Raw genomic sequence first — 26783 nt, forward strand, 5'->3', positions numbered from 1 at the left:
TTGCTTATAAAAATAGAATTCTAAGTTGAGTGGGTTTCAGAGAGGCCCTAAAACTCAAAGGGCATCTTAGTTATCAAGTTGTAAGGATACTACTAATGTGTTGTAATATCCAGGGCCAGTAGAGGTCCCTACTTGTACTGATGAAGGGACAAGACTCGCTTTTATACAAATCTAATATCAAATGCATGAAACAGATCATTTTTACTTGGAATAACCTAAAGCTGACCAATTAAGATACTTCTGGGGATGAAATATATTAACTACAAATGAGCAGAATGGTTTTTCTAAAAGTCCAGATTTTAGCAGAATATGGTTGCATAAGACAATTCTACACCTTAAAATAGTAACTGCCTCCCAAAACACATAACTAGCCTAGACCTGTCAAAATTCAAGAATTATCAGCAAGACTGTACTGGTGATATAGCAATCAGCTGTTAAAAATCTGCTCTTTCTAGGATGGCCACAGTGGCTCACGCCTGTAATCCAAGCACTTCGGGAGGCCGAGGTGGATGGACCGCTTGAGCTCAGGAGTTTGAGACTACAGCAACATGGCAAAACTCGGTCTCAAAAAAAACCCCAAAACAAAACAAAACCAAAAAAACCTACCCCCATTTCCAGCCTGAAAAACATAGCGAAAACCTGCCTTTACAAAAATGAAAAAGTTAGTTGGGAATGGTGGTGTACATGTATAGTCCTAGTTACTTGGGAAGCTGAGGCAGGATTACTTGAGCTAAGGGTTTGGGGTTGCAGTGAGCCGTGATCATGCCTCTGCACTCCAGCCTGGATAACAGAGTGAGACAGAGAGTGTCTTGAAAAGAAACAAAAACAAAAAAACCAAAAACCCTACCCCACTGCTACCGTCTGACATATTGGTGTTTCCCCAAATTCATAGTTTGGGACCTAATACCCAATATGATAGTATTAAAAGGTGGGGCATTTGGAAAATGATTAAGTCATGAGGAGTAGCTTTATAAAAGAGACCAGCGAGAGCTCCACTGCCCCTTCCACCATGGGAGGACACACAGAAAGAAGGTGCCATCTATGAGGAACGGGTTCTCACCAGATACCAAATCTGCCAGCACCCCAGCTTCTAGAACTGTGAGCAATAAATTTGTTTATAAATTACCCAGTCTAAGGTAGCAGCCTGAATGGATTGAGATATGTACTCTGCCTGAATTGCAAAAATGTGATCACCATAACTTCACTAACCAGACATCCCCAGCCCAGCTGATCACATTGTCACCATGAGCTATACAATATCACAATTTGCAATTATTTATACTGGTGTGGCTTTTCAACTACATTAAATAAAAAATATTCTGGAAATATCCCATTATTTGGTACTTCTGGTATTTTGATTCCCAGTTAAATAATTTCATATAGTACTATAATACTGAGTGCCCAAATGGCTTTCTAGTCATGTAATTTCCAGCTTCTCTTAGTAAATATATGCTTCAAGGAAAACAAACTACACTACTTTACACAAGTGCCACCAAAAGGGTCTACAGCAAATAACATGCTACATAATACTATTAGTATCCCAGGTTATGATGTCAGGTTCCGTTTCTTTTGTCACCCATAATATAGACAGGATTACTTAGAAATTCATAGGCAAACACAAACGAAAGATATTCTGCCTATTTAAGTCTAACTACAACTACATTTTATAATGTAAGAGCCAAGGTTTTTTGTGTTTTCTTTTTTTGAGTCATGGTCTTGCTCTGTCATTCAGGCTGGAGTGGTACAATCACAGCTCACTGCAGCCTCAACCTCCCAAACTCAAGTGATCCTACCATCTCAGCTTCCCAAGTAGCTGGGACTATGGGGTACATGCCATCATGCCCAGCAAAAAATTTTTTGTAGAGACAGGGGTCTCACTATGTTGCCCAGGCTGGTCTTGAACTCCTGGGCTCAAGCAATTCTCCCACGTTGGCCTCCCAAAATGCTGGGTTACAGGCATGAGCCACCACACTTGGCCACAGTCAAGTATTTAGGACCACAATTCTTTAAATTTTAAGGCTTAGCGCTAACTTAACTGCCTTTTTTTTTTTTTTTGGAGATGGAGTCTTGCTCTGTCGCCCAGGCTGGAAGGCTAGAGTGCAGTGACGCGATCACTGGTCACTGCAACCTCCACCTCCCAGGTTCAAGCTATTCTCCTGCCTCAGCCTCCTGAGTAGCTGAGATTATAAGCCATGCCAAACTAATTTTTGAATTTTTAGTAGAGACAGGGTTTCACCACGTTGGCCAGTCTGGTCTTGAACTCCTAACCTCAAATGATCCACCCGCCTCAGCCTCCCAAAGTGCTGGGATTACAAGCGTGAGCGACTGCTCCAGGCCATAACTATTTGTTTTGTTATGAGGAAATTAGTGCCCCAAATACCTGCTTTGCGGCTTTCTTAGCTTCATGCTTCCTTTGATTTTTAAGAGCTGTTTTTGATAATGGCTTATCATTTCCTGATTGTGATTTCATATTCTGAGGTGGTTCCTCTTCATGCTATGGAAAATATAAAATAATTTTGAAATGGAGTCCATGTTGTAAACACCTACAACAACAAATTACACACTTCTGCTAATATAGGATAAACTTATTTTATCAAATTTAGGATCATTAGCAAAGATTATTTCAAAACTCATTGGTAGTGGCACACTCCAACTGTCAGGATGGATTTAATCAGGATCTTCCTATTAGTTGCTATATCTTTCAGTCATATCAGAGCTTGCAAAATTCACTTTAGTTTTGTTCAAACAACAGAATTTTTCTTAGCATTACTACAGACACATGAGTCTTATGAAAACTAGATACCAACAACAGCTTCTTCTGAGGCCTTTTTGTTTCTAACTACTGTCAACAGAAATCCAGTTGCCTCGCTTATTTTCTTCACACAAAGAATTACTTGCTAGATCTTTACTTGTAAAATCAGAGATTAGAAGATTAAAAATAAAAGCAAATGGAAAACCAAGAATAGATTATAAGAAAATAAGTGAAATAGAAAGGAACAATTAACTAGATAATTATAAATCTGGGACTGACATAATGAAGAGGCCAAAAAAAAAAAAAAAAAAAGTACATGGTTTGTCAGATTACACAATGAAGATAATAATTTCCAACATCAGATATTTATGTAACCATGTAACAACTATATTCCACAATAGAAAATATAGTGAATTATAGGTTCAATGTATCTCCAGAATAGTTTTAGACAACATACAGTACAAGTGATGGCACTACAACTCCCTATCAGATTCATGTACTTACTGATTTCTATCTGTATTGCTATTATTTTAATGTTAACTCTTAGACTCTATCATAACTCAGCACATCAAAAGTATCAGCTCTCCATGAAGTTTCATGAGTACTAGGTCTCAGATCTGCATTTTATGGCCTGGCGCGGTGGCTCAAGCCTGTAATCCCAGCACTTTGGGAGGCCGAGACGGGCGGATCACGAGGTCAGGAGATCGAGACCATCCTGGCTAACACGATGAAACCCCATCTCTACTAAAAAAAATACAAAAAATTAGCCAGGCGAGGTGGCGGGCACCTGTAGTCCCAGCTACTCGGGAGGCTGAGGCAGGAGAATGGCGTAAACCCAGGAGGCGGAGCTTGCAGTGAGCTGAGATCCGGCCACTGCACTCCAGCCTGGGCCACAGAGCGAGACTCCGTCTCAAAAAAAAAAAAAAAAAAAAAAAAAAAAAAAAACAGATCTGCATTTTATTTATAAGTCCTATGTGGAAATGAGCAGAGCTCAAACACTTAAGATGCAGAATAATAAATAAGAAACCACAGAGTGACCTTATCTTAGCAATTCCATCAACTATTTCAGGTCATCAAAGTTCTGGCCATGTTCATATTCTACTTGAAACAAACTGAATATTATGAGAACCCACATTTGTAGAACAGCAGACACATTTAGAGTGCAAGGCTTTTTCATTTCATGTTTACCCATGTTGCATAAAATGCTACTTAAGTTATATAATATTTGCTGAACATTTGTTTTATACATAATATGAAAATCCTTTCAATAGCGGGCTCTTCTGTAGTAGTTTGCTTTGGCTAAAAAGTTTCTGCTCAGGAGAACTTTGAGTAAAAATGATGCAAGAAGAAAAGGTAAGTTACAAGTCTCTTCCACACTTACGAGCATCATGTAAGCCACTGAGAGCCTTTCACTTGAGACGAAAAAGTCCACACAACTACTATAAATCATGAGTTTTTTCTGGTTTTGGTACTATGTGCTCATTATGCATAATTTCATTCTTATTAATAAACTTTGTTTATTCAGTTATATCAGTTATTATGGGACTGTTTTTGATGAACACATTTTAATTTCTCAGCTCAATGCAACCTCCTCCTCCAGAGCTCAAGTGATTTTCCCACCTCAACCTCCCCGAGTTGCTGGGACCACAGGCAGACACCACCATGCCCAACTATTTTTAAAAAATTTTTAGTAGTGATGGGGCCTCGCCATGTTGCCCTGGCTGGTCTCAAACCCCTAAGCTCAGGTGATCCATCCGCCTCAGTCTCCCAAAGTGCTGAGATTACAGATGGAAACCCCTGCGCCAGACCAACAAACACACTTTAAAAGGTGAAGGTTTTTTGGAAAGCTAATAAATATTCTTTAAGTATAATTTATATATAAATTTGTACTTATAAAATTTTTTTTCTGCGGGGGAATAACCCAACACCTTTTTTCCACTGCTGTGTAACCCTCCTCCTTTGTAAAGTTATCTACCACGCTGTCTTTGTTTCTAGTAATTTCTTGACAGTATTTTCTTTGTAATTTAGCTCATTTCTGGAATTAGATACATGTAAAAATGTCTAATTACTGGGCATATAGCTACTTCAACTAAAATGATTTGACAGGACCACACAATCATCATGCCACATAAAAAAGCAACAATTTAGTAGAAATCTTGAATGTTAAAAAAAAATCCCGGCCGGGTACAGTGGCTCATAACTGTAATTCCAGCACTTTGGGAGGCCAACGTGGGTGGATCACCTAAGGTGGGAGTTCCAGACCAGCCTGGCCAACAGGGCAAAACCCCGTCTCTACTAAAAATAAAATTAGCTGGACGTGGTGGCAGGCACCTGTAATCCCAGCTACTCAAAAGGCTGAGGCAGGGGAATTGCTTGAACCCGGGAGGCAGAGGTTGCGGTGAGCAGAGATAGTGCCACCGCACTCCAGCCTAGGTGACAGAGTGAGACTGTGTCTCAAAAACAAAACAAACAAACAAAAATCCTGATTTTAAGTTCTTACCTAATTTCATCACCATTTCCAAAGTATTATTTTCTGTATCAATTTCTCCCCCTCACCAAAATAAACCTACTAGTTTTATGGATCAAAGAATTGTGCCATCATGCACAGATAAAGAAAGCAGGATGGATTGGAGTTACTTTTGTATTTATCTGAGGTAAGGAAAATTCCAATACAGAAATAGGACAAATCCAAAGTCTACTATATATTTTCTTTTTAAATCTAAATAAATATGATAAATACAAATACCATGTGTTGTTTTTATATAATTTTACATAAATAAAACAATACTGTTTAAACAGTAAACTTTTTTTTTTTTTTTTTTTTTTTTGAGACGGAGTCTGGCTCTGTCGCCCAGGCTGGAGTGCAGTGGCCGGATCTCAGCTCACTGCAAGCTCCGCCTCCTGGGTTTACACCATTCTCCTGCCTCAGCCTCCCGAGTAGCTGGGACTACAGGTGCCCGACACATCGCCTGGCTAGTTTTTTTTTTTTTTGTATTTTTTAGTAGAGATGGGGTTTCACTGTGTTAGCCAGGATGGTCTCGATCTCCTGACCTCGTGATCCGCCCGTCTCGGCCTCCCAAAGTGCTGGGATTACAGGCTTGAGCCACCGCGCCCGGCCGAAATAGTAAACATTTCGATGGAAATTAAGAAGTTTCAGACCACTGATACATTTTGTCCAGTCCAAGAGAAAGGTGGTGGTGGTTGTTTTTGAGACGGAGTCCCGCTCTGTTCCTCAGGCTGGATGGAGTGCAGTGGTGTGATCTCCGTTCACAACCTCCGCCTCCAGGGTTCAAGCGATTCTCTTGCCTCAGCTTCCTGAGGAGCTGGGAGTACAGGCATGCGCCACTATGCCCAGCTAATTTTTGTTATTTTTAGTAGAGACGGGGTTTCAACATGTTGGCCAGTCTGGTCTTAAACTCCTGACCTCAAGTGATCCTCCCACCTCGGCCTCCCAAAGTGCCGGCATTACAGATGTGAACCACTACTCCTAGCCCAAAATAAAACTTTTCTATAAAAGTAGTAAAACTTTACTTACCAATTTGGAATTGGTGATTGGTTTATTTCTTAAAGCTGGGGGTCTATAAGCTGTTGCAACTTTAGGTTCCTCACTGGGTACTTCACTTGGAACTGCTTGGTAAGTTATTGTTTTTGCTGGAAATACTCCATCCAAAAATGGCTGCCAAGAAACCTGCCATAATTCTGCATTTGATGGCACATCATACTTGTGCAAGATAGAGCCAGTATAATGCCAAATTTTGTATCCATTATTAACCCGTAACCTGGGAGCACATGTGGCTGTTAAAATATGCTCACCATCTGGGCACCAAGCAAAATATGTAGAATCAGAAGCCACTGGTTTAGAAATAAGTTTGTAGTTTTTCACATCCCACACTTCCATTTGTCCTCTCAGATTTCCAAATCCAGCTAATACTAATATATGTCCATGAGGGCTATAGTAGGCTGCATTACGAGGACCAGTTCCAAAGTCAAATACAGGATCACATCTCAAGTTGAAAATTGTCGCTTTGGCAGGCATAAAACCATATACAGCACAAAACTCAGTAGAACTAGAATTCCAAACTACATCATAAATGGGGCCATTTTTTGCTAGAAAAAGAATATAAAGCCCAAATTAGCAATAAAGAACTATATAAATATTTGTTAGCAAAAGTTACCATCATATAGTACTCACGAACACATCAAACAGATAAAAAAATTTCAAGGAATGTTAACATTAAAATACTCATATTATATACTAGGGCGATTAATGTATAATCATAAATTTATATTTAAGAACCCCTACTGAATCTTAATGTCTTTTAAACATTTTGGTAATATGGCCTTATAGTAATAGTTACTATTAATAAACATTTTTTTTGGAAAGGGTAATACGTGCAGACGGTAATCAAAATACAAACTATTTTATTTATTTATAGAAATGGGATCTTACTTTGTGGCCCAGGCTGGAGTGCAGTGGCATGATCAAAGCTCACTGCTGCCTCGACTTCCTGGGCTCAAGGGATCCTCCTGCCTTGGCATTCCAAAGTGCTAGGATTATAGGCATGAGCCACTGTGCCCTATATTTTTTAAAAAGGCACAAAAGGCCAGGTGCAGTGGCTCACGCCTATAATCCCAGGACTTTGGGAGGCCGAGGTGGGCAGATTACCTGAGGTCAGGAGTTGGAGACCAGCCTTGCCAACATGGTGAAACCCCATCATTACTAAAAGTAGAAAAATTAGTGGGGCATGGTGGCATGCACCTGTAATCCCAGCTACTCGGGAGGCTGAGGCAGGAGAAGCACTTGAACCTGGGAGGCAGAGGTTGCAGTGAGCCAAGATCGCGCCCCTGCACTCCAGCCTCGGCGACAGAGCGAGACTCCATCTCAAGAAAAAAAAAAAAAAAAAAGCCACAAACACAGGTCACTTTACACAAAGGCAACCCTATGTTGTATTTCTTGGATATCCTTTCAGAATTTTTTTTTGTTTTTGAGATGGAGTTTCACTCTCGTCACCCAGGCTGGAGTGCAGTGGCACGGTCTGGGCTCAACACAACCTCTGCCTCCCGGGTTCAAACGATTCTCCTGCCTCAGCCTCCTGAGTAGCTGGGATTATAGGCATGAGCTACCACGCAGGGCTAATTTTGTATTTTTAGCAGAGATGGGGTTTCACCATGTTGGTCAGGCTGGTTGTGAACTCCCGACTTCAGGTGATCTACCTGCCTCAGCCTCCCAAAGTGCTGGGATTATAGGCAAGAGCCACTGTGCCTAGCCTCTATCAGCAGTTTTTGATGATGCAGGCTTCCCCCTCACTATACTTCAACCATACTGTGTAGTTTCATATTTTTATCTTCATCAGCCTATTAAGTGAAAATATCTATCTTGTTTTCATTTCTATTTTTTTAATTATAAGTTAAGCATCTTTTAATATAAGTAATTTTATTTCTTTTTCTAAGGGCTGATTTTTTTTCTTTTTTTTAAAGAGATGGTCTCATTCTGTCACCAAGGCTGGAGTACAGATGTGGGATCTTAGCTCGCTGCAGCCTCAAATTTCTGGGCTCACACAATCCTCCCACCTCAGGCTCCTAGATAGTTGGGATTATATGCATGAGCCACCACACTGGCTCTGAGGACTAATTTTTACTATCCTACGCCTATTTTATTTTTCTCCAATTATTGGTCTTTTACTTGGCTTACTTGATATATTAAGAACATTTACCCTTTCTCATAACACATCACTTGACTATTTAAAAAATATATTTTCCCCAAATTCTTGTTCATTTTGTTTAATTTATGGATGCTTTTCTTCTCTTACTGCAATAACCCATTATTCTTCTATGGTCAAATTCATCATTTTGCCCCTTAGTACTTCTGTCTTGTTTAAAAAGTCTTTTTCTACTCTTTAAGATTAGAAAAAAAAATTCTCCCATATATTCTTCTAGTTCCTCTGCAGTCTTATGTATAAGTTTTTGACCCAACCAGAATTTATTTTGGTGAAGAAGATAATAACCTTTTGTTTCAAATGACTAGCCAGTTGTCCCAAACGATATATTAAATGATCAATATTTTCTCCTCCATTGATTCATTGATTCAAATGCTGACTTTATCATATATTAATGTCTACAAAAGTATGGATCTATTTCTGGACTCTGTTCTCTTCCACTGATTTATCAGTTTTACCAGTATATCCATATACCACAACCAAACTGTCTTAATTACAATTGCCTTACTTTTCTTTTTTGTGACGGAGTCTCGCTTTGTCACCAGGCTGGAGTGCAGTGGCGCGATCTTGGCACACTGCAACTTCTGACTCCTGGTTTCAAGCAATTCTCATGCCTCAGCCTCCTGAGTAGCTAGGATTACAGGCACGTGCCACCACACCCAACTAAATTTTGTCTTTTTAGTAGAAACGGGGTTTCACCATGTTAGCCAGGATGGTCTTGATCTCCTGACCTCATGATCCGCCCACCTCAGCCTCCCAAAGTGCTGGGTACATTTTAATATCTGGTACTGTCAGAACTCCAGATAACTTCCCCTGCCCTGCTCTTCTTTTGCACAAGTTTCCAAAATACTCTTGTGTGTTCATTTTTCAACACCAACCTTAGAGCCAGTTTATTTAGTTAAAAAAAAAAAAAATTAGTCAGCATTTAAATTCAGTTTTAGATTGATAGCAGAGAAATGACATCTTTATAAAAATAATTCTTCTTAGTAAAGGCCATAGTTTGTCTCTCTGAAGAGTTTTAAAGTTTTCTTCCCATTGGCCCTATATATTTGTTCTTATTATTTTTTTGCTATATATGGAATCTTTTATTTTTTTAAAGTACCTGTTGGTTATAGTGTGACTTCAACTACATGAGCAGAGATGATTTTGTTTTCTTTCAAAACTGTATATATTCTACTTCTGCTGATTAGTTAGAGTGACTAGGTATTTCAGAATGTTATTAAAATAAAGTGAAAAGGGGAGCCATCCTTGTTTTTTCTTTGACTTCAATGGAAATACAGTTTTTTAAAAGGTAGATTACCCTACTTACATAAGTTCAATTCAAAACGAGAAAATTAGGAAGCTGTCAGTATTTTAAAACTATTATTTTAAAGTTTTAGTTCATTAAAACAACAGATGAAGTGGTAACATTCTTGGATATTATTATTTTGAGACGGGCTTTCACCCAGGCTTAAGTACAGTGACACGATCATAGCTCACTGCAGCCTTGAACTTCTGGGCTCAAGTGATCCTCCTGCCTCAGTCTCCTGAGGAGCTGGGACTACAGCCATATGCCACCATGCCTGGCTAAGTTTTTCTATTTTTTGTAGAGGCGGGGTCTCACTATGTTGATCAGGCTGGTCTTGAACTCCTGGGCTCAAATGATCTTCCCATCTCAGCCTCCCAAAATGTGTTGGAATTATAGGCATGAGCCACCATGCCTGGCCTCTTGGATATTACTAACAATTCTAAAGATAGTATTAAGCAATTTGCTGTCATAATTAGCTAAGTAAGCTCCAAAAGAGCTACTACAACGGAATTACCTCACTCAGGAAGTTTACTTCTAAAACGCTGGCATAACTCAAATAACTAATTGTATTCTGCCAAAATAAGGTATGTTTGAGGATGATTTTAAGTTTCTTAATTAAGAAGAATTTTATCTTAAAGGTTATTAAGGTACTTGAATTCTATCTTTTGATCAAGAATTTAGATTATATCATCTTTATGGCATAGTATTTTTTACTACCATTGTTTCTAATCAAAGGAAGACTGCTGGAATACTCACGTAATTGCACTACAGCACTTTCGCCATTTGTTGCAATATAGTGCAGAGTTTGCTCTCCATAGTAGGAAGCTCCTGTCTTGTCAACATCTGTGCTAGCTATTACCAACACAGCAGTAGCTATAACAGTAAAAACTTTAATTAGATTTAAAACACAAATTACATGGGCATTGATTCTTCTGTTATATGCATAGGAATATAGCCTAAATTAACAACTGGTAAACAAGAGGGATAAAATATACTTAGCATACCTTTTTTATTCCACAGCATTGTAACTTTATCTGCCTTAAAGAAACTTTTATTAGCTAAAGCTGCATGAGGTCCAGCAAAGTTGGGGTACTGATATAATCTAACAAATGAAGGTGCACCTTTACTTCCTGGAACATAGACAGCCACCTAAGATACACACATAAATCATTACTTAATTTTTTGAGAATAAAAACTGAGATGGACATGTTTTTACAGTCACAAAAAACTAGGAAAAGGTTTAAACACATAATATTCCACTTAAACAAAAACAGCAATTACCTTGTATGGTTGGGGTCCAGGTGATAATACAAAATCATTAATTTTTTGCAAATGCAATTTATTTGCAATTGTGTCTAAAAAAAAGAGTAAATTAAATCAGATTGATGAGAGAGGCTAAAAGGAACATGTTAAACTCTGAATACATTATAAAGGATTACTATAACTACACACTAATAGTACTCACTGTAGTCTCCTGCTGGTGACACACAGTAACACAGTGGAAAAAGCATGGGGTAGGAGCAAGACAAATGTAGGCTTCAATTTCTACTCAGTCATTTACTTGCAGTGTGAGCTCAGGCAAGTAATGCGATTATACCACCCAACTCTCAGTAAGGTTTTAAGAGAACAGTGCCAGGCACATGGTAGGTATTTGATAAATGTCAGTTATCCTCTCTTCAATCGCTGAAATAAAGTGGTCTTAGAGCCTATTAGAAGGAAAAGATCAACCTTGGCCTGCTACTGCAGAATGTGGATATGGAAATTCTATAACTTAATGTGATAAACAGATGCATGATAACGATGATCACAACCATAGTAACAATGGCTGATATTAAGAGCAGTCCAAACCATGCTGCTATTAATAAAACTGCTACCCTAGTTAATTAGATCAAGAGCTACTATACTTTCTTTGTTTGATTTCAGAGATCAATGGCTTTTCAAACGCAGCGCACCAAACTGTCAAAGTGGTGATCCCTCTTCATTTGGCATGCTCACAAAGAGGCGAATCAGACAAGAAAGCAAGTTAACCCTGAAACAGCGAGGTGACAGTGCGCCTCAAACACAGGAAAATGAAAGGCATAATTATACTGATTGGATATTGCTCAAAATCAGCCTACATGCCATCTTTGGTATGTGTGAACAAAGTTACCAATTCCTATTCTAACTATGATACACTCAAAACTGTACAATCAGTAATGGGATGCTCTAAAGACAAAAATAACTGCAAACCCTTTTTAAAAAATTATTTTCAGCAATAGTGTCACTTTTTGGTATTAAGATTCTAAGAATACCCTGTGGATAATGTGGAACAAACCAAATGAACACTTATGTGAATGTGATATTCTCGAATTATCATCCCTGGTATTCCAGAGAAACAAGATTCTTGGTGGTAACAAAAGGCAATACAAATAAGATAGAAGAAGTTAAATAAAAACCTTGTAGTCTTTAATTTAAATAAAACTATAAGCATAAAACTTTAATTTTAAAAAAACTATGATTGTTACATTTTTTAAATAGAAAAAAATGCCTAGAAACAATGACCAATGCAACAGCTAATAAGAATCCCTAGAACCTAAATACAACTTTTTTTTTGCTAGACTCAGCCAATTTTTCAAGAAACCCCATTTCCTTTTAATGTTTCCTTTACTGAGATCAAGAGCTAATACTTTTATTTGTTCAATTTCAGAGATCAATAGCTATTCAAAAGTAGCACACCAAAAAGGAGATAGGGTTTCCTGAAAAATTAGCCAGTTCTAGGTGTAATGGTTAGAAATGTACAAATTAATCCTAGAATGACTTTTCTTACCATATAGCAAAGAAGTCACTAAAGACTAATTGGTCAATGATGAGACAATTTGAGCATCCATAAGAAAAATAACTACAATGGACTGAAACACATGTATTTTCAAGCCACATTAAGAATGGGACTAAAAAGGCCAGGCACGGTGGCTCATGCATGTAATCCCAGTACTTTGGGAGGTTCAGGCAGGTGGATCACCTGAGATCGGGAGTTCGAGACTAGTCTGACCAACATGGCGAAATCCCATCTCTACTAAAAATATAAAATTAGCTGGGCGTGGTGGCACATGCCTGTAATCTCAGCTATTCAGGAGGCTGAGGTAGGAGAATCGCTTGAACCTGGGAGGCAGAGGTTGCAGTGAGCCGAGATCGCACCTTTGCACTCTAGCCTGGGCAACAAGAGTGAAACTCCTTCTCAAACAAAACAAAACAAAAAAAGAATGGAACTAAAAAACAGCCTGGGCAACACAGTGAGATCCTGTTTCTACAAATAATCAAAAATTAGCCAGGCGTGGTGGTGCAAGCCTGTAGTCCCAGCTACTTGGGAGGCTGAGGCAGGAGAATTGCTTGAGCCCAGGAAGTCGAGGTTGCAGCAAGCCATGATTGCGCTCAGCTTGGACAAAAGAATGAGGCCCACTCTCAAAAAACAAGAATGGGGAAAAAGCTAATTGGTTACAATGAAGGTTGCTAGAGATAGAATACATTATATTAAAACTGATAAAAGCAAGAATATTGATCCTGCCTTTTCTATATAAATGCAGCACTAGGTAACCAAATAGTGGAAGGGGAAATTTTTCTTTATAGAGGCAGTACAGCTGAAAAATAAGGGAGGGAGAAAACACCAGAATATCAACAATTTGCAACCACTGATGAAATAATGCATTTAGGCATGAAACATTGTCAGCTAACCCTACAAAATTAAAGACAACCAGACATTATGTGCTTCTTGATAAAAGAAGTGAACATCACCTTATAATGTAGTCTTACCCTTACTCATTTAAAAAAGAACCTGAAGCTGACCAACTCTAGAGTTAACTGGCAATTTATAGGGGACAGACGAACATGTTAAATTATACCATGGGATACAAAAGCAAAATTCAAACTATGGGAAAATACGCAAGACAAATAACCTTGTTTCTTAAACAATAAATTATGAAGAATTAAAAAAAAAAAAAAAAAAAACAGATGGTGTGGGAACTTATAGGACCAAAAGAAACATAAAAGATATATCAGCCAACCACAATGTGCAGTACCTTATTTGGATCCTGAGTTTTAAAAAAATTGTAACATTTGCAAGTAGTAGAAATTTGAACACATATTTAATAATTTGTGATAATGGTTTTGTGGCTAAGTTTAAAAAATGAAAGGCCCCAATCTTCAGAAATCTACCCTGAAATATTTACAATTATATATTTAACAAGTATATAAAATTATACCATGTCTGGGATTTGCTTTCACTTAGTAAGAGAGATGGTAGCTGGAGAGATGCATGGATAAGACTGGCCATAAGCTGATGTTAGGACTAGGTGTCTGAAGTTTTATGTTTAAAATTCTACAGTATAAAATATCTAAAAAATTTGTGTCACAGAATTTCAATAGCAATTACTTTCAGGAAAAGATATTCAAATGTCTTAATAGCAATTATCAGATAATAAAAAGTTATTGTAAAAGAAAACCTTTGTGTTATAGATTTTCACTGAATTCAGACTTATAAAAAATTATGAAAATGAATGTAATGGCAATTATTGATTAGTAAATTAACAGTATTTAGGAAAACCCTATGGTGTCATAAAAGTTAATGAAAACTGTATACGATTACAGTAAGTAATAAAATTATGTCATATATCTTTCCATACTAAAATTGTTGTTTTCAAAGAAGTGAACTTCATTGTTAACATTGCGGGCACAAAGAGTTTCATCTTCTGACCAGGATGGACACCTATGTCAAAAAAAAAAAGTATAAAAAACATTCAGACGGAATGTAACATCACATTAACATGTTAAAGTAATTTATGATACTGGTTACTATTTAAGGAAAAACACTTATAAACACTTATAAATATGATATCAAGTCAGTTACTAATAGTTTTAGTCAATATATGTTAATAGAAAAGTCTGGGCACAGTGGCTCATACCTGTAATCCCAGCACTTTGGGAGGCCTAGGCGGGTGGATCACCTAAGGTCAGGAGTTCCAAGACCAGCCTGGACAAATGGTGAAACCCCGTTTCTACTAAAAATACAAAAATTAGCCTGGCATGGTGGCACGCGCCTGTAGTCCCAGCTACTTGGGAGGCTGAGGCTGGTGAAATCGCTTGAACCTAGGAGGTGGAGGTTGCAGTGAGCCAAGATCACATCACTGCACTCCAGCCTGGGCGACAGAGCGAGCCTCTGTCTCAAAAAAAAAAAAAAAAAAAGAAGTATTGTTCCTTTCCACTTAATACTAAAGGAAAGAAAGATCAAGTTTTTGCTCTATTACATTCCTACATACAAAATCCTTAAAAATGTAGATTTTTGTCTGATAAGTTATTTTTTTAAATCAATATCAGGAAAACAAATATTATACAGTGATGACATTAAAAACACTATGTAAAAAATTAGTATTTTAAATCATTTATTTACCAATTTTGCGTTTTTTTCTGGATGAAAGATTTCAAACATGTCCCAGTTTTCACATCATAAAGTTGTAGGTTGGGTATCCCAGCTGTGCCATCTTTAGAAGCTGCAATAAAATTTTTTTTTTTTCAGTAATTGCCTTGTAACATTTGTAAAAAGATTATTTTTCTTATTTATTAGGTTTGACATGGATTACTATCAAATGGGTTAAATCATGAAAGCTTGCCTCTGTGTTACCAAAAAAAAAAAAAAAAGGTTACATAAACCATTCATGATTCTACACTGATTCTCAGTATCTCTTTCATTCACTTGGAAAAATAAGATTCATTAGAGTTCATGCCTTTTGAAAGAACAAAAACTCAGGATGTTTGTAACCCAATGACCTATTATCATTTACTTATTCAATCATATCAACATTATTAGAAAATGTTTCTTAAAATAAGCCCTTATAACTATTTTATTACATGAAACAGAGCTATATAAAATGTTCATATATTATCATTAGGTATCCCTTTAAATATATTGGAAAATGGCACAACATTTTCTACTGTTATACCATACACATCCCTTAGATGTTCTGTCTACTGTACTTCCTTTCACGTAATAATTATTTAAAATGTCTTGATTTTAAAAGTCATTATTATTCTTAATCTTCAGAAATCTCTATCCAGCAGTTACTTACTTTCTGAATTTTCCCTTGAGCTTTTTCTTTTCCTTTAGCTCATAAGGGCTCTTTACACTAACTTACCATAGACCTTGAAATTACTTTCAATACATTGTTTATTTGGAGAGTACAAGATTCACTGTTGATCATAAATATTCACAAACACAAAAGTATCGTAAAGACAAATTACTTTCTTATGAGGTTATAAACTTTATAACTTTTTCCCCTGACTAAACGTAATTGATCCTGTCAGAGTATTTTTACACTGAGAAAATACTTACTAGTATAAGGCTGCCACGTTGCCAGGACAGTATTTTTGGGCGAGAATTCAAGGCAAACTGCCTTTGGGAGGTCGAAGGAGTGCAGTAGCCCCTTGTTAGTGACACTGATAATATTTACTCTGGTTTCAAAAGAAATTATTTCAACAATGAAATACTGTTTTATAGTAGTCAACACTAACCAAAACATTCATAGCTCTTTTCAAACACAGATCACTCCAAAATGTTCATTTTTCATAAAAAGCAACTTCAAGTTGGTTCTAGAAAATATCCAGGAAATACCTTAACTTAAAAAAAAAAAAAAAAGCCAGGTGCAGTGGCTCACATCTGTGATTCCAGCACAACCTCTGTCTCTACTAACATTACAAAAATTAGCCAGGTGCGGTGGTGGGCACCTATAATCCCAGCTACTCGGGAGGTAGAGGCTGCACTGAGCTGAGATCGTGCCACTGCACTCCAGCCTGGGCAACAGAGTGAGACTCTGTCTCAAAAAAAAAAAAAAGTATATATTTTACCAAAAGCCTCCTATATAAGGCTAGTGTTGGGAAACGATATAAAATAGAAGACACATGGATGATTCCACTTTCAGCTGAAAAGGAAAAAAACGCCTATAAGTGAACACAAAACTAATCTACAGAGAAGTTGAGGTCTGTCAATCAAAGGAAAGGCAAAGGTGCTAGAGAAAATGGCAAAAGTATACTTTGGTTTTATTTTTTATTTGAGATGGAGTCTCACTCTGTCACCCAGGCTGGAGTATAGTGGCACAATCCTGACTCACTGCAACCTGGGTTTAAGTGATTCTCCTGGCCTAAGCCTCCCGAGTAGCTGGGACTACCGGCGCATGCCACCACACCTGGCTAATTTTTTGTATTTTTGGTGGAGACGGGGTTTCACCATGTTGGCCAGGCTGGTCTCGAACACCCGACCTCAGGTGATCCACCCACCTTGGCCTTCCAAAGTGCTGGGATTACAGGCATGAGCCACTGTGTCTGGCCCACAAAAGTATACTTTTAAATTTGAATAAATGGGCCAGGTGCAGTGGCTCATGCCTGTAAACCCAGCACGTTGGGAGGCTGAGGTGGGAGGACCACTTGAGCCCAGGAGTTCAAAACCAGCCTGGGCAACATAGCAAGATCTCATTTCAATTAATTTTTTTTTTTTTTTTTTAATAAATGGAAGCTATAGCAGCTAGGGAAATCAGTAAGGAGACATTTGACGTCTACTACAATCTCAAGAGCAATCTTTAAAAGATATGATTCTAAGAATTATTATAGTACAATGACAAAAATGACAATAATTGTATGATAAAAGCAGTTCCATTTTGGGATGTTTTCTATGTACCTAACCACTTTACGTACATTTTCTCATTTAATCCTTAGAACAATCTTATAAACGTCATCATTTCTGTTTTACATGTGCTTAAATTTAGGCTTAGAAAAATGATTTGATAATTTGCTCAAGATCATACTATTGATAAATGCCACAGCCAAGCTTTGAAATCAGTTTGGCCTGGCTTGCTTTTATGTACTAAACACTCTGGGGTGTTAAAAAAAAAAAAAAAAAAAAAAAGACACTCCATCTTATTCCAGAAGTTGCTGTAAGTAACTTTGTTCTACTCAGGTTTGAGGAAGATAACTGAGTTTAAGATAAGCAGTCACTGAAAAGAATGAAAAACTACCACATATTATTTAAACACAGACATCTACATGGAAGTCTTTACAACTTGCTGCAAATAACCTATTTTAGAATTACGAGACGCTTTCTTGTTTTCTTGTTGTTGCTGTTGTTAACCTTCATTTTTTTCTTTGCTTTTCAACCACAGCCTCCTCAGAATTGATGGTCTTTAATAGTTATTCTTAGTTTAATGACGGATGTTTATTTTAATTAAGAAAAAACATATTTAAGGAAGAATCATAATGGTTTCTGACTTAGTTAACCAGAAACTGAACAAAGACCACAATCAATACATGAAATCTAGTTCTCTTGGCCCAGAACAATAAGTACCATTGTGGTCACAGCACTTTAATGAAATAAATGCTAAAACGTAATATAGATGAAATCTATTAAAATCATGGACATGACATACGGGGACATACTAAAAGGATTCAGAGTTGAATCCAACAGAAGGTTAAGTGCAGATACGAGTGAACTATTAACAATAACTGCCAAGGTAAAAATAGACTTATTCAACAAACTCTAAGCTAGAAGAACAAGGAATACCTCAAAAACAAAACAAAAAAGACAACGAAAAGAAGTATAGTATAGCCCATTAGGTAGTAAATTTCGATTGACTCATTACTCAAATAATACAAACTAAAATATGGATTAAAAAATAAAATTTAAGTACCCACAATAGGTTACACAAAATAAGAAATTTTGAGATCACATCTTATTTTTTGAGGCTGAGATTAAAACTGTTAACATTGTAGATAAGACTCATTATAATTATATTATTAATGATTTGAGAGTAGTAGATTCAGGCTGGGTGAGGTGGTTCATGCCTGTAATCCTAATGATTTGGGAGGCTGAATGAAGCGGGTGGATCACTTGAGGTCAGGAGTTAGAGACCAGCCTGACCAACAGGGTGAAACACCATCTCTACTAAAAATACAAAAATTAGCCAGACGTGGTGGTGTGGGCTCAGCTTGTAGTCTCAGCTACTGGGGAGGCTGCGGCAGGAGAATCGCTTGAACCTGGGAGGTAGAGGTTGCCGTGAGCTGAGATGGTGCCACTGTACCACTCCAGCCTGGGTGACACAGTGAGACCCTGTCTCAAAAAAAAAAAAAAAAAAAGAGAGAGAGAGAGAGAGTAGTAGATTCAATAACTTAAAAAAAAAAAAAAAAAAAAAAAAGGGCTGGGCACAGTGGCTAACACCTATAATCCCAACACTTTGGGAGGCCGAGGCAGGAGGACTGCTTGGGCCCAGGAGTTTGAGCCTAACCTGGTCAACATAACAAGACCCTGTTTCTATTAAAATTAAAAAAAAAAAAGAAAAAGAATAAAAGACCAATTTTTTTAAATTATAAAAGCTAATTCTGCCAGCTACTTAAAAAAGGTGAATCAACTAATTCAACATGTTCTCTTTAGTAGTCAATTTTTAAAAAGCAACTATTAATCCAATCTCACCTGGTAGTTGAAAGACTTCTGAATACATTACCATTGTAAAGAACAACGTTTAAAATTTGCTTTTCAAACTAATGCATGTATTTTCTCCCTTTTGAAAAACCTAACAGTATTATATGTGGTTTAAAACAATGTAAATAACTTTAAGCCAATCAAGTATTTGGGCATTTGCATGGTCTGTGAAATAAAATGTTGTAGTAACTCTTGAAAAATTAAAAAGGACTGGTTTTCTTAACAAAATATAAGCATTTAATCAACATAATTTTTTGTGCAAGACCAATTTTGTAAACTGGTATTTTATGTAACATATATTATACTAAACATTCTTTTGAATAACATACACTTTTATATACATAAGATTAATAATAATAACTGCAGGCAGTTGTTAGCAATTTAACAGCAAAGATAAAGAGTATCTACATCTAGGATTAAATGAGTAAAGAGAATTATTCTCTCAGTGTTAGTGCAGATTTAAGAAACTCCAACCAATAACTTAGAGCACTATTTAAAACAACTTCTCAGTTTCTTTAGCATTAAATTATGTTTTTCATACATTAATTTTTAATTCTAGGTAACTAGATAACTCAAGCAAGTCATGGCATATATATAGAAATGAACAACTTTGAAGGTATTCTGTGTAATGAGAGGTAATATCTCACTACATCATGACATTAAAAGATGGATTTTATTAATGACACTCAAATATCTGTTATTCAAATAATGCCAGTGTTTATATTCATGATACACAAAATATGTTATGTAAATGAACACTAACTTTTCTCCATTGCCCCAGGCAAACAAGGTCCCATCCTTACTAAAGGTATAGACTTTGCAATTCTTTCCAGATTCCCTGAAAATGACAAAAAAAAAAAAGTTTAAATGAATAAGCATTAATACTTTTCAAAAAAATCTGATTATAAAGTCAACCATTTCACTATCAATTTAATAACTCAGAACTTGCACAAATTTAAGAAAATTCCCAAATGCTTTCATCTGCCAAAATACTTTAAAATGCAATGCTAACAAACATTGTAAAGTAAGCTGGAAAATGATTTCATACTAACAGATGGATTAAAAAAAAATAGAGCCTTTTGGGTGAACAAGTTTGTGTGGTAGGCCTTCCATCAATTTCTTATGTGTCGAGATAGAAAGTATAACAATAAGAGGCTCCTCACTTAACTACTTGGGAATATTCTATCAAGTAATCAAAACTCTAAGTACTGTATCTCTGAACTGAAGATGTTTATTATGAATACATCACCCAGTGATAATGAATACCCAAAAAGAAATGTGTATCTATTCACATGTAGATGTACATTAGTGTAGTCACAACATGAGATGAAAACTTCCTGGCTAAAAAATAATTTGAATTGCAAAATAACAACAAATGCATTGAGAACTGACTAATACATCCCTTACACTATCTTTGCATTAATTCATCGGCACAAATGAAGATGACATTTGTGCTTCTGCAATCACACAATAATGACAGTTTACACTCAGTTTATAGATATCAAAACATTTTTAAAATCTCTTTCCCATGGTGCAATGGCTCACATCTGTAATTCCAGCAGTTTGGGAGGCCGAGGCAGGCAGATCACCTGAGGTCAGGAGTTCGAGACCAGCCTGGGCAACGTGGCAAAACCCTGTCTCTACTAAAAATACAAAAATTAGCCAGGCATAGTGGTGGTAGAGTCACTGGTCAGTAGAGTCAGATGACAACAGCCTGATTATAAAGTTCCCCATTAACAGTCATCAAACAGTTCAGCTAAAGGTTTCAGCATCTTTTGATGATCATCTGCCTAGATCAGTGGTTCTTAAGTGGGGTCCCCAGATTTGCAGCATCAGTATCACTGGGGAATTTGTTAAAAATGCAAATTATTGGGCCCTACCGCTGATCTAATGAATCAGAACATTTGGAAAGAGAGCTGTAATCTGGATTTTAATGAGCTTTTCAGATGATTCTGATGCTTGGTAAAGTTTGAGAACCAGTGGCCTAGATTCATTTCTTGAGGATGACAAAATGGTAATTGTCTGATCCAGCATCCATTCTGTATTTATTAACTGGAATTCGTCTACAAAGCTCTTTTTCAAAATCATCAACCATTTGGTTACTCTGATAAACAGTTTGTATAAGGCAAGATAAGTGCTTGATTCCTTCCCTTTATTTATCAATTTTCAAAGTAATGAGTGAGGACTCCATCAACCATCAATGCTGACCAGTAAGGTTTAAATAGAGGGGGGATTTTTGGGGGAAGCATTTATATACTTGACACGCTTTATCTTTCTATTCATAATTCTCAATGTTCCCATCTTAGGTTGGTGTGAATCTCTTCAAGTTGATTCCTACGACCCTTTAACAAAATCTCATTAAGTCTTTTATAGCTTCTTTGCTTTCTGGCACAAAAGTCCCCACTGCAACTTGTACATTTTCTCTCCCAGACCTCGAGTTGACCACTTCTCCAAGGAAGTGGTTCCTTTTAGTGAAGAACTGTATTTAGAGATCACAATCTGTGAGCTGGGGTATTCACTGCTACTGTGTTATTGCTGCTTCCAGGCCTTTTCATTGGATAGAACTAGGAAATGCAAATGTTTTATGAAAAGAAATCATGAGTTCATATTGATACAGGCAAGTCTATCTTTTCATTCTAATGCTGAAAAATCTTGGTGCCTAACGACATTAATACAATTAATTTACTCTATCCTATAGTAGATTTAAATGACAATATCAACTTTTAGTTAAAATAAAACTATTAGGCTGGCACGGTGGCTCACGCCTGTAATCCCAGCACTTTGGGAGGACGAGGCCCATGGATCACCTGAGGTCAGGAGTTTGAGACTAGCCTGGCTAACATGGTGAAACTCCATCACTACTACAGATACAAAAAAATTAGCCAGGTATGGTGGCAGGCACCTGTAATCTCACCTACTTGGGAGGCTGAGGCAGGAGAATCACTTGAACCCGGGAGCCAGAGGTCGCAGTAAGCTGAGATTGCACCACCTTACTCTAGCCTGGGCAACAAGAGCGAAACTTAGTCTCAAATAAAAGAATTTTGCACATTTTCATATGGTTATGCCACCAGCCTGATATAAACCTAGAATTACTTATTTTAGTTTCCCATTGTTTTATTTTTAATTTTTTTTTGAGACAGAGTCTCACCTTTTTGCCTAGGCTGGAGTGCAGTGGCACGATTTTGGCTCACAGCAACCTCCACCTCCGGGTTTCAAGCGATTCTCCTGCATCAGCCTCCTGAGTAGAGTAGCTGGGACTACAGGCACCCACCACCACGCCCGGCTAATTTTTGTATTTTTAGTAGAGACGGGGTTTCGCCATGTTGGCCAGGCTGGTCTTAAACTCCTGACCTCAGGTGATCTGGCCCGCCTCAGCCTCCCAAAGTGCTGGGATTACAGACGTGAGCCGCCGCGCCCAGCCTTTAATTTTTAAATTTAAATCAATTATATGGTCCAAAGTCAAAACTATACCAAAGCTCTTTCACAGATGTGTCCCCTGCATCCTGTAACTCTCTCCCCCTATAGATAAGCATTTTTAACTAGTTTTTGGATTACTTGTCCATTGTCTTTTTGGGGAAAAAAAAACCAGCTAGCTAGCTACATACTATGTGTATATATATGTCCTCCCTTTTTAATATCTTTTTCATTATGATTTCACTAAGATTACTGGCAGCGATCTGGCTATCAAATTTGCAAGTTTTTCTCATTCCTTAAAACTCTTGTAAACTAAAGGCTTGTATTCAGTCACACTAGTGTCTACACTTTTTCTTAGTATTGCTCCCCCTACCTTATAGATAGGCTTAAGTTACTATTTTCAGATCTGAAGATCATTTTCCTTGATAGAGAATATGTATTCTCTTCATCTTCGGTTAACATTATACAATACAATATTATACAATACAAACGAATTCATCTCTTCTTTTCCTTTCTTGTTCAAAACACACCACCAACAAAACACTTTAGATTGTACTGTATGTTCCCTGTAACATATAACATTACTTAACAAAATAAACCGTACCTTGGAAACACTGTGCTTTCTGTAAAATGTGGTGGTCCATTCACCATGTACAGTCCTTCTGATCCTCGGACTAAAGAAATAAAATAAAAAGAACAACAATTACTTTGTTAATAAAGACTCAGTTAACACAAATGTCTTTTTTTAAAAAAAAATAGCTTTAGTAAAAATATTAATGAAATCATTAAATATTTCATTGAACTATAGAATATTAGCAACAAAAGGGCATATTTTCTTACTCTGTTACATAAAATCATATAATTGCTGAGAAATACGTAACTTTTTAAATAAAAACTCGAAACTTTGTCATCACTGAAAGAAAGGCAGCTGTCTTATGGTAAAGAGGACACGAACTCAGAGGCTGACCTAAATTTATAACTGCCTGTGGAATCTTGGATACATTACCACCTCTGAATCTGTGACCTAATCTGTAAAATGGAAATATCAGAACACAGGATAGCTGTATGCTTTACATAAAGTAATAAAAAAATATAGTATATGTTTAAACTTTTTAGAAACATAAGGCATTATTAATATATTCACAATTTCTCAAACTAAGAGAACAAGTGGAATGAGACATATTCATTTACTAAGGCCCCAATGACAGCAATAGCCTAAAAAATGAAGTGGAAACAAAGTTCAAGATTAAATAATCATCTACAGAACTAGACCATACTTCTTATTTCTATGTTTAAATTATTTTATTTTATTTATGTTTTTGAGACAGGGTCTTGCTGTCACCCAGGCTAGAGTACACTGGCACGATCAAGGCTCACTGCAATCTCAAACTCTTGGACTTAAGTGATGCTCCTGGCTCAGTCTCCCAAGTAGCTGGGACTACAGGTATGTGCCACCCTGCCTGGCTTTTGTTTTGTTTTGTTTTGTTTTATAGAGACAGAGTCTCACTGTTGCCCAGGCTGATCTTGAACTCCTAGGCTAAGGCAATCCTCCCTCCTCAGCCTCCCAAAGTGCTGAGATTACAGGTGTGAGCCACCACGCCTAGCCTAGACTATACTTTTTTAAATGGTTGAATTAAATGCTTCTAAAGCTGAACCAAATAAATAGATTCATTTAGTCAACAAATGCTTAGCAGGAAAAAAAATGAACAAACTACTTCCTAGGCCCTATGTTGAACACTGGCGATATAATACGAAAGAAAATCAGCCTTGTCTCTGACCTCATTGAACTTTGCAAACAGTAATCAAATAATTAGCCAAATATACAGAACTGTATACCTGTGTTTAGAGCATCAAAGGAAAGCTATATGGTACCACTGAGGGTATAATAGAGAGTTTTGACCTAAAAATGGAAGGTTAAGGAAAGCATCCTTTAAAGTGTTTTGTATCCTGAGATGTAAAGGATCAATGGCAGTTAACAAACAAAGAGAACAGTAACAAGTGCAAAAACCCCATGGAAAGAAAAATGACAGAGCATCAAGGGGATGGGAAGAAGGCCTATGTGGCTAGAGGATGATGAAGCTGGAAAACAAAATAGGGCTCAGGCCAGGCGTGGTGGCTCACACCTGTAATCCCAGCACTTTGGGAGGCCAAGGCACAAAGATGGCTTGAAACCAGGAGTTCGAGACCAGCCTGGGCAACATAGGGAGATGCTGTCTCTACAAAAAGTAGCTGGGCATGGTGGCACATGCCTGTAGTCCCACCTACTCGAGTGGCTGAGGCAGGAGGATCCCTTGGACCTGGGAAGTCAAGGCCACAGTGAACCATGATCATGTCACACACCACCAAGCCATGTTAAGTTTTGTATTTCTTGCAGAGACGAGGTTTTGCTATATTGCCTAGGCTGGTCCAAACTCCTTAGCTCAAGCAATCCAATCTGCCTTCCTCAGCCTTCCAAAGTGCTGGGATTACAGCTGTGAGCTACCTCGCCCAAACTGACATTTTGTATTTCTAAGATGCCTTGCTAGATTTAATTACTTTGTAGTTTCATATAAATTTTAATAAAAGGATACACAGTTTAATTAATTTACTCTTGATAAGCTGGGATACAAAGTTTATTAGAAAAAACACAAAATCAGGTCCATAACAGAACATAAACTGTTTTATAACTAATAAAACCAAAAATAAATATAGACTAAAAAACCTTTCAATACTGAAACAATTTTTTTCTACATGTAACTTTCTAACAAGGAGTCCTTTTTAATTACAAGTATCTGAACGTGAAACTAAATACGATGTGAAGTTAGCTCAATATAGTGTATTCTGAGTTTGTGTGATTCCCCATTTTCAGAGATTTCCCTCTTCAATCAAATGGGATCGGCAATATGTTCTAGCAGAAAGAAAAATCTACAATGCAAGCAGTTCTTTTCATTAAAACAACAAATAAACGCCAGAGATTCACACAGTAGCTGTGTGAAATACATTAAACATCTACATAATCTTTTCAAAGCTTACTAGCCTTTTTAGACACTCATATACTATTTATTGCTCTAGGCCTGCGTTAGAGAGAGAAAAACACAGGGCTTCAATAACAAGGATCCTATGGCAGGTGTGTAGTCATCTTTAAAATATGATACTTTTCCCAACTCTTACATTCACTGAACTATGTATTAGTTTAGGAAAATGACTCAATTTTGAACAAATTATCTCTGTGATTTCAACCGGTCAAGCAGATTAGACAATGTGAATTTCATATAATGGACATTGCTGTTTTATGTGCCTAGCACCCAGCTCCTCTTCTTTAGGAAGCTCTCATTTTCTTTTGAGGAGTATCCAGGAGTGAGAATATAATTTAGTCCTGACTACATGATTAAAAGTTGACTGATACAAAGATGAGCCAAGCAAAGTCAAAGGCAGTTAGCCTTGAGATTTTTGCTGAGACTACTGGCAAAAATGTGTTCTTTCCTTTGGAGCTGGGTGTTTGGTTGAATGTCAGTTTAAAGATGAATTTAATCTGGAGGAAAGCAAGAGCCTAGAGATGAAGAAAAACAGATTTCTGGACGGGCGTGGTGGCTCACGCCTGTAATCCCAGCACTTTGGGAGGCAGAGGCCGGTGGATTACCTGAGGGCAGGGGTCCAAGACCAACCTGACCAACACAGTGAAACCCCATCTCTACCAAAAATACAAAATTAGCTGGGTGTTGTGGTGCATGCCTGTAATCCCAGCTACTCGGGAGGCTGAGGCACAAGAATCGCTTGAACTTGGGAGGTGGAGGTTGCAGTGAGCCAAGATCACGCCATTGCACTCCAGCCTGGGCAACAAAAGTGAAACTCTGTCTCAAAAAAAAAGAAAGAAAGAAAGAAAGAAAAACAGATTTCTGAAGCATGTGAGTATCTGGATCTAGCAGCAGTGAGGCTTTTAGGTTATATGAGTTTAAAAAAAAATTCCTTTTTCACCTGCTTTGGCTTGTCATTCCCAATTAAGAGTTGGGGTTAACAAAATTTACTGGCTAATCTGCAAGCTATTCATAGCTCTAAAATCCCATGAGTCTAAATTTAACAAAAGATCTTGGAAGTAAAATAATCTACTGTTGAATGAAATATGTACATTGAAAATGCTTAAAA

At 37.3% G+C, this 26783-nt stretch overlaps 2 protein-coding genes across 6 annotated transcripts in view; one reads left to right on the plus strand and one right to left on the minus strand.

Annotated features, from left to right (window-relative positions):
- The window catches only part of SERP1 (stress associated endoplasmic reticulum protein 1), a 58143-nt gene that overhangs the window by 24103 nt on the left and 7257 nt on the right, over positions 1-26783 (plus strand). The gene's annotated exons all lie outside the window — the stretch shown is intronic.
- The window catches only part of EIF2A (eukaryotic translation initiation factor 2A), a 34021-nt gene that overhangs the window by 4678 nt on the left and 2560 nt on the right, over positions 1-26783 (minus strand). The window contains exons 2-11 of one of the 5 annotated variants that reach the window (XM_025374807.1): positions 23266-23335; positions 20011-20085; positions 16116-16234; positions 15177-15276; positions 14413-14495; positions 11039-11112; positions 10762-10906; positions 10514-10630; positions 6288-6859; positions 2381-2494 (exon numbers count right to left, since the gene is read on the minus strand). In XM_025374807.1, the coding sequence (XP_025230592.1) occupies positions 2381-2494; positions 6288-6859; positions 10514-10630; positions 10762-10906; positions 11039-11112; positions 14413-14495; positions 15177-15276; positions 16116-16234; positions 20011-20085; positions 23266-23335 (1469 nt within the window). Of the gene's footprint in view, positions 1-2380; positions 2495-6287; positions 6860-10513; positions 10631-10761; positions 10907-11038; positions 11113-14412; positions 14496-15176; positions 15277-16115; positions 16235-20010; positions 20086-23265; positions 23336-26783 lie in introns of those variants that run through there. The other 4 variants (XM_025374808.1, XM_025374809.1, XM_025374810.1 and 1 more) reach the window with 4 other exon arrangements.

Source organism: Theropithecus gelada, chromosome 2 (genome assembly GCF_003255815.1).
Source record: "Theropithecus gelada isolate Dixy chromosome 2, Tgel_1.0, whole genome shotgun sequence".
In the NCBI taxonomy this organism is placed as follows: domain Eukaryota; kingdom Metazoa; phylum Chordata; class Mammalia; order Primates; family Cercopithecidae; genus Theropithecus; species Theropithecus gelada.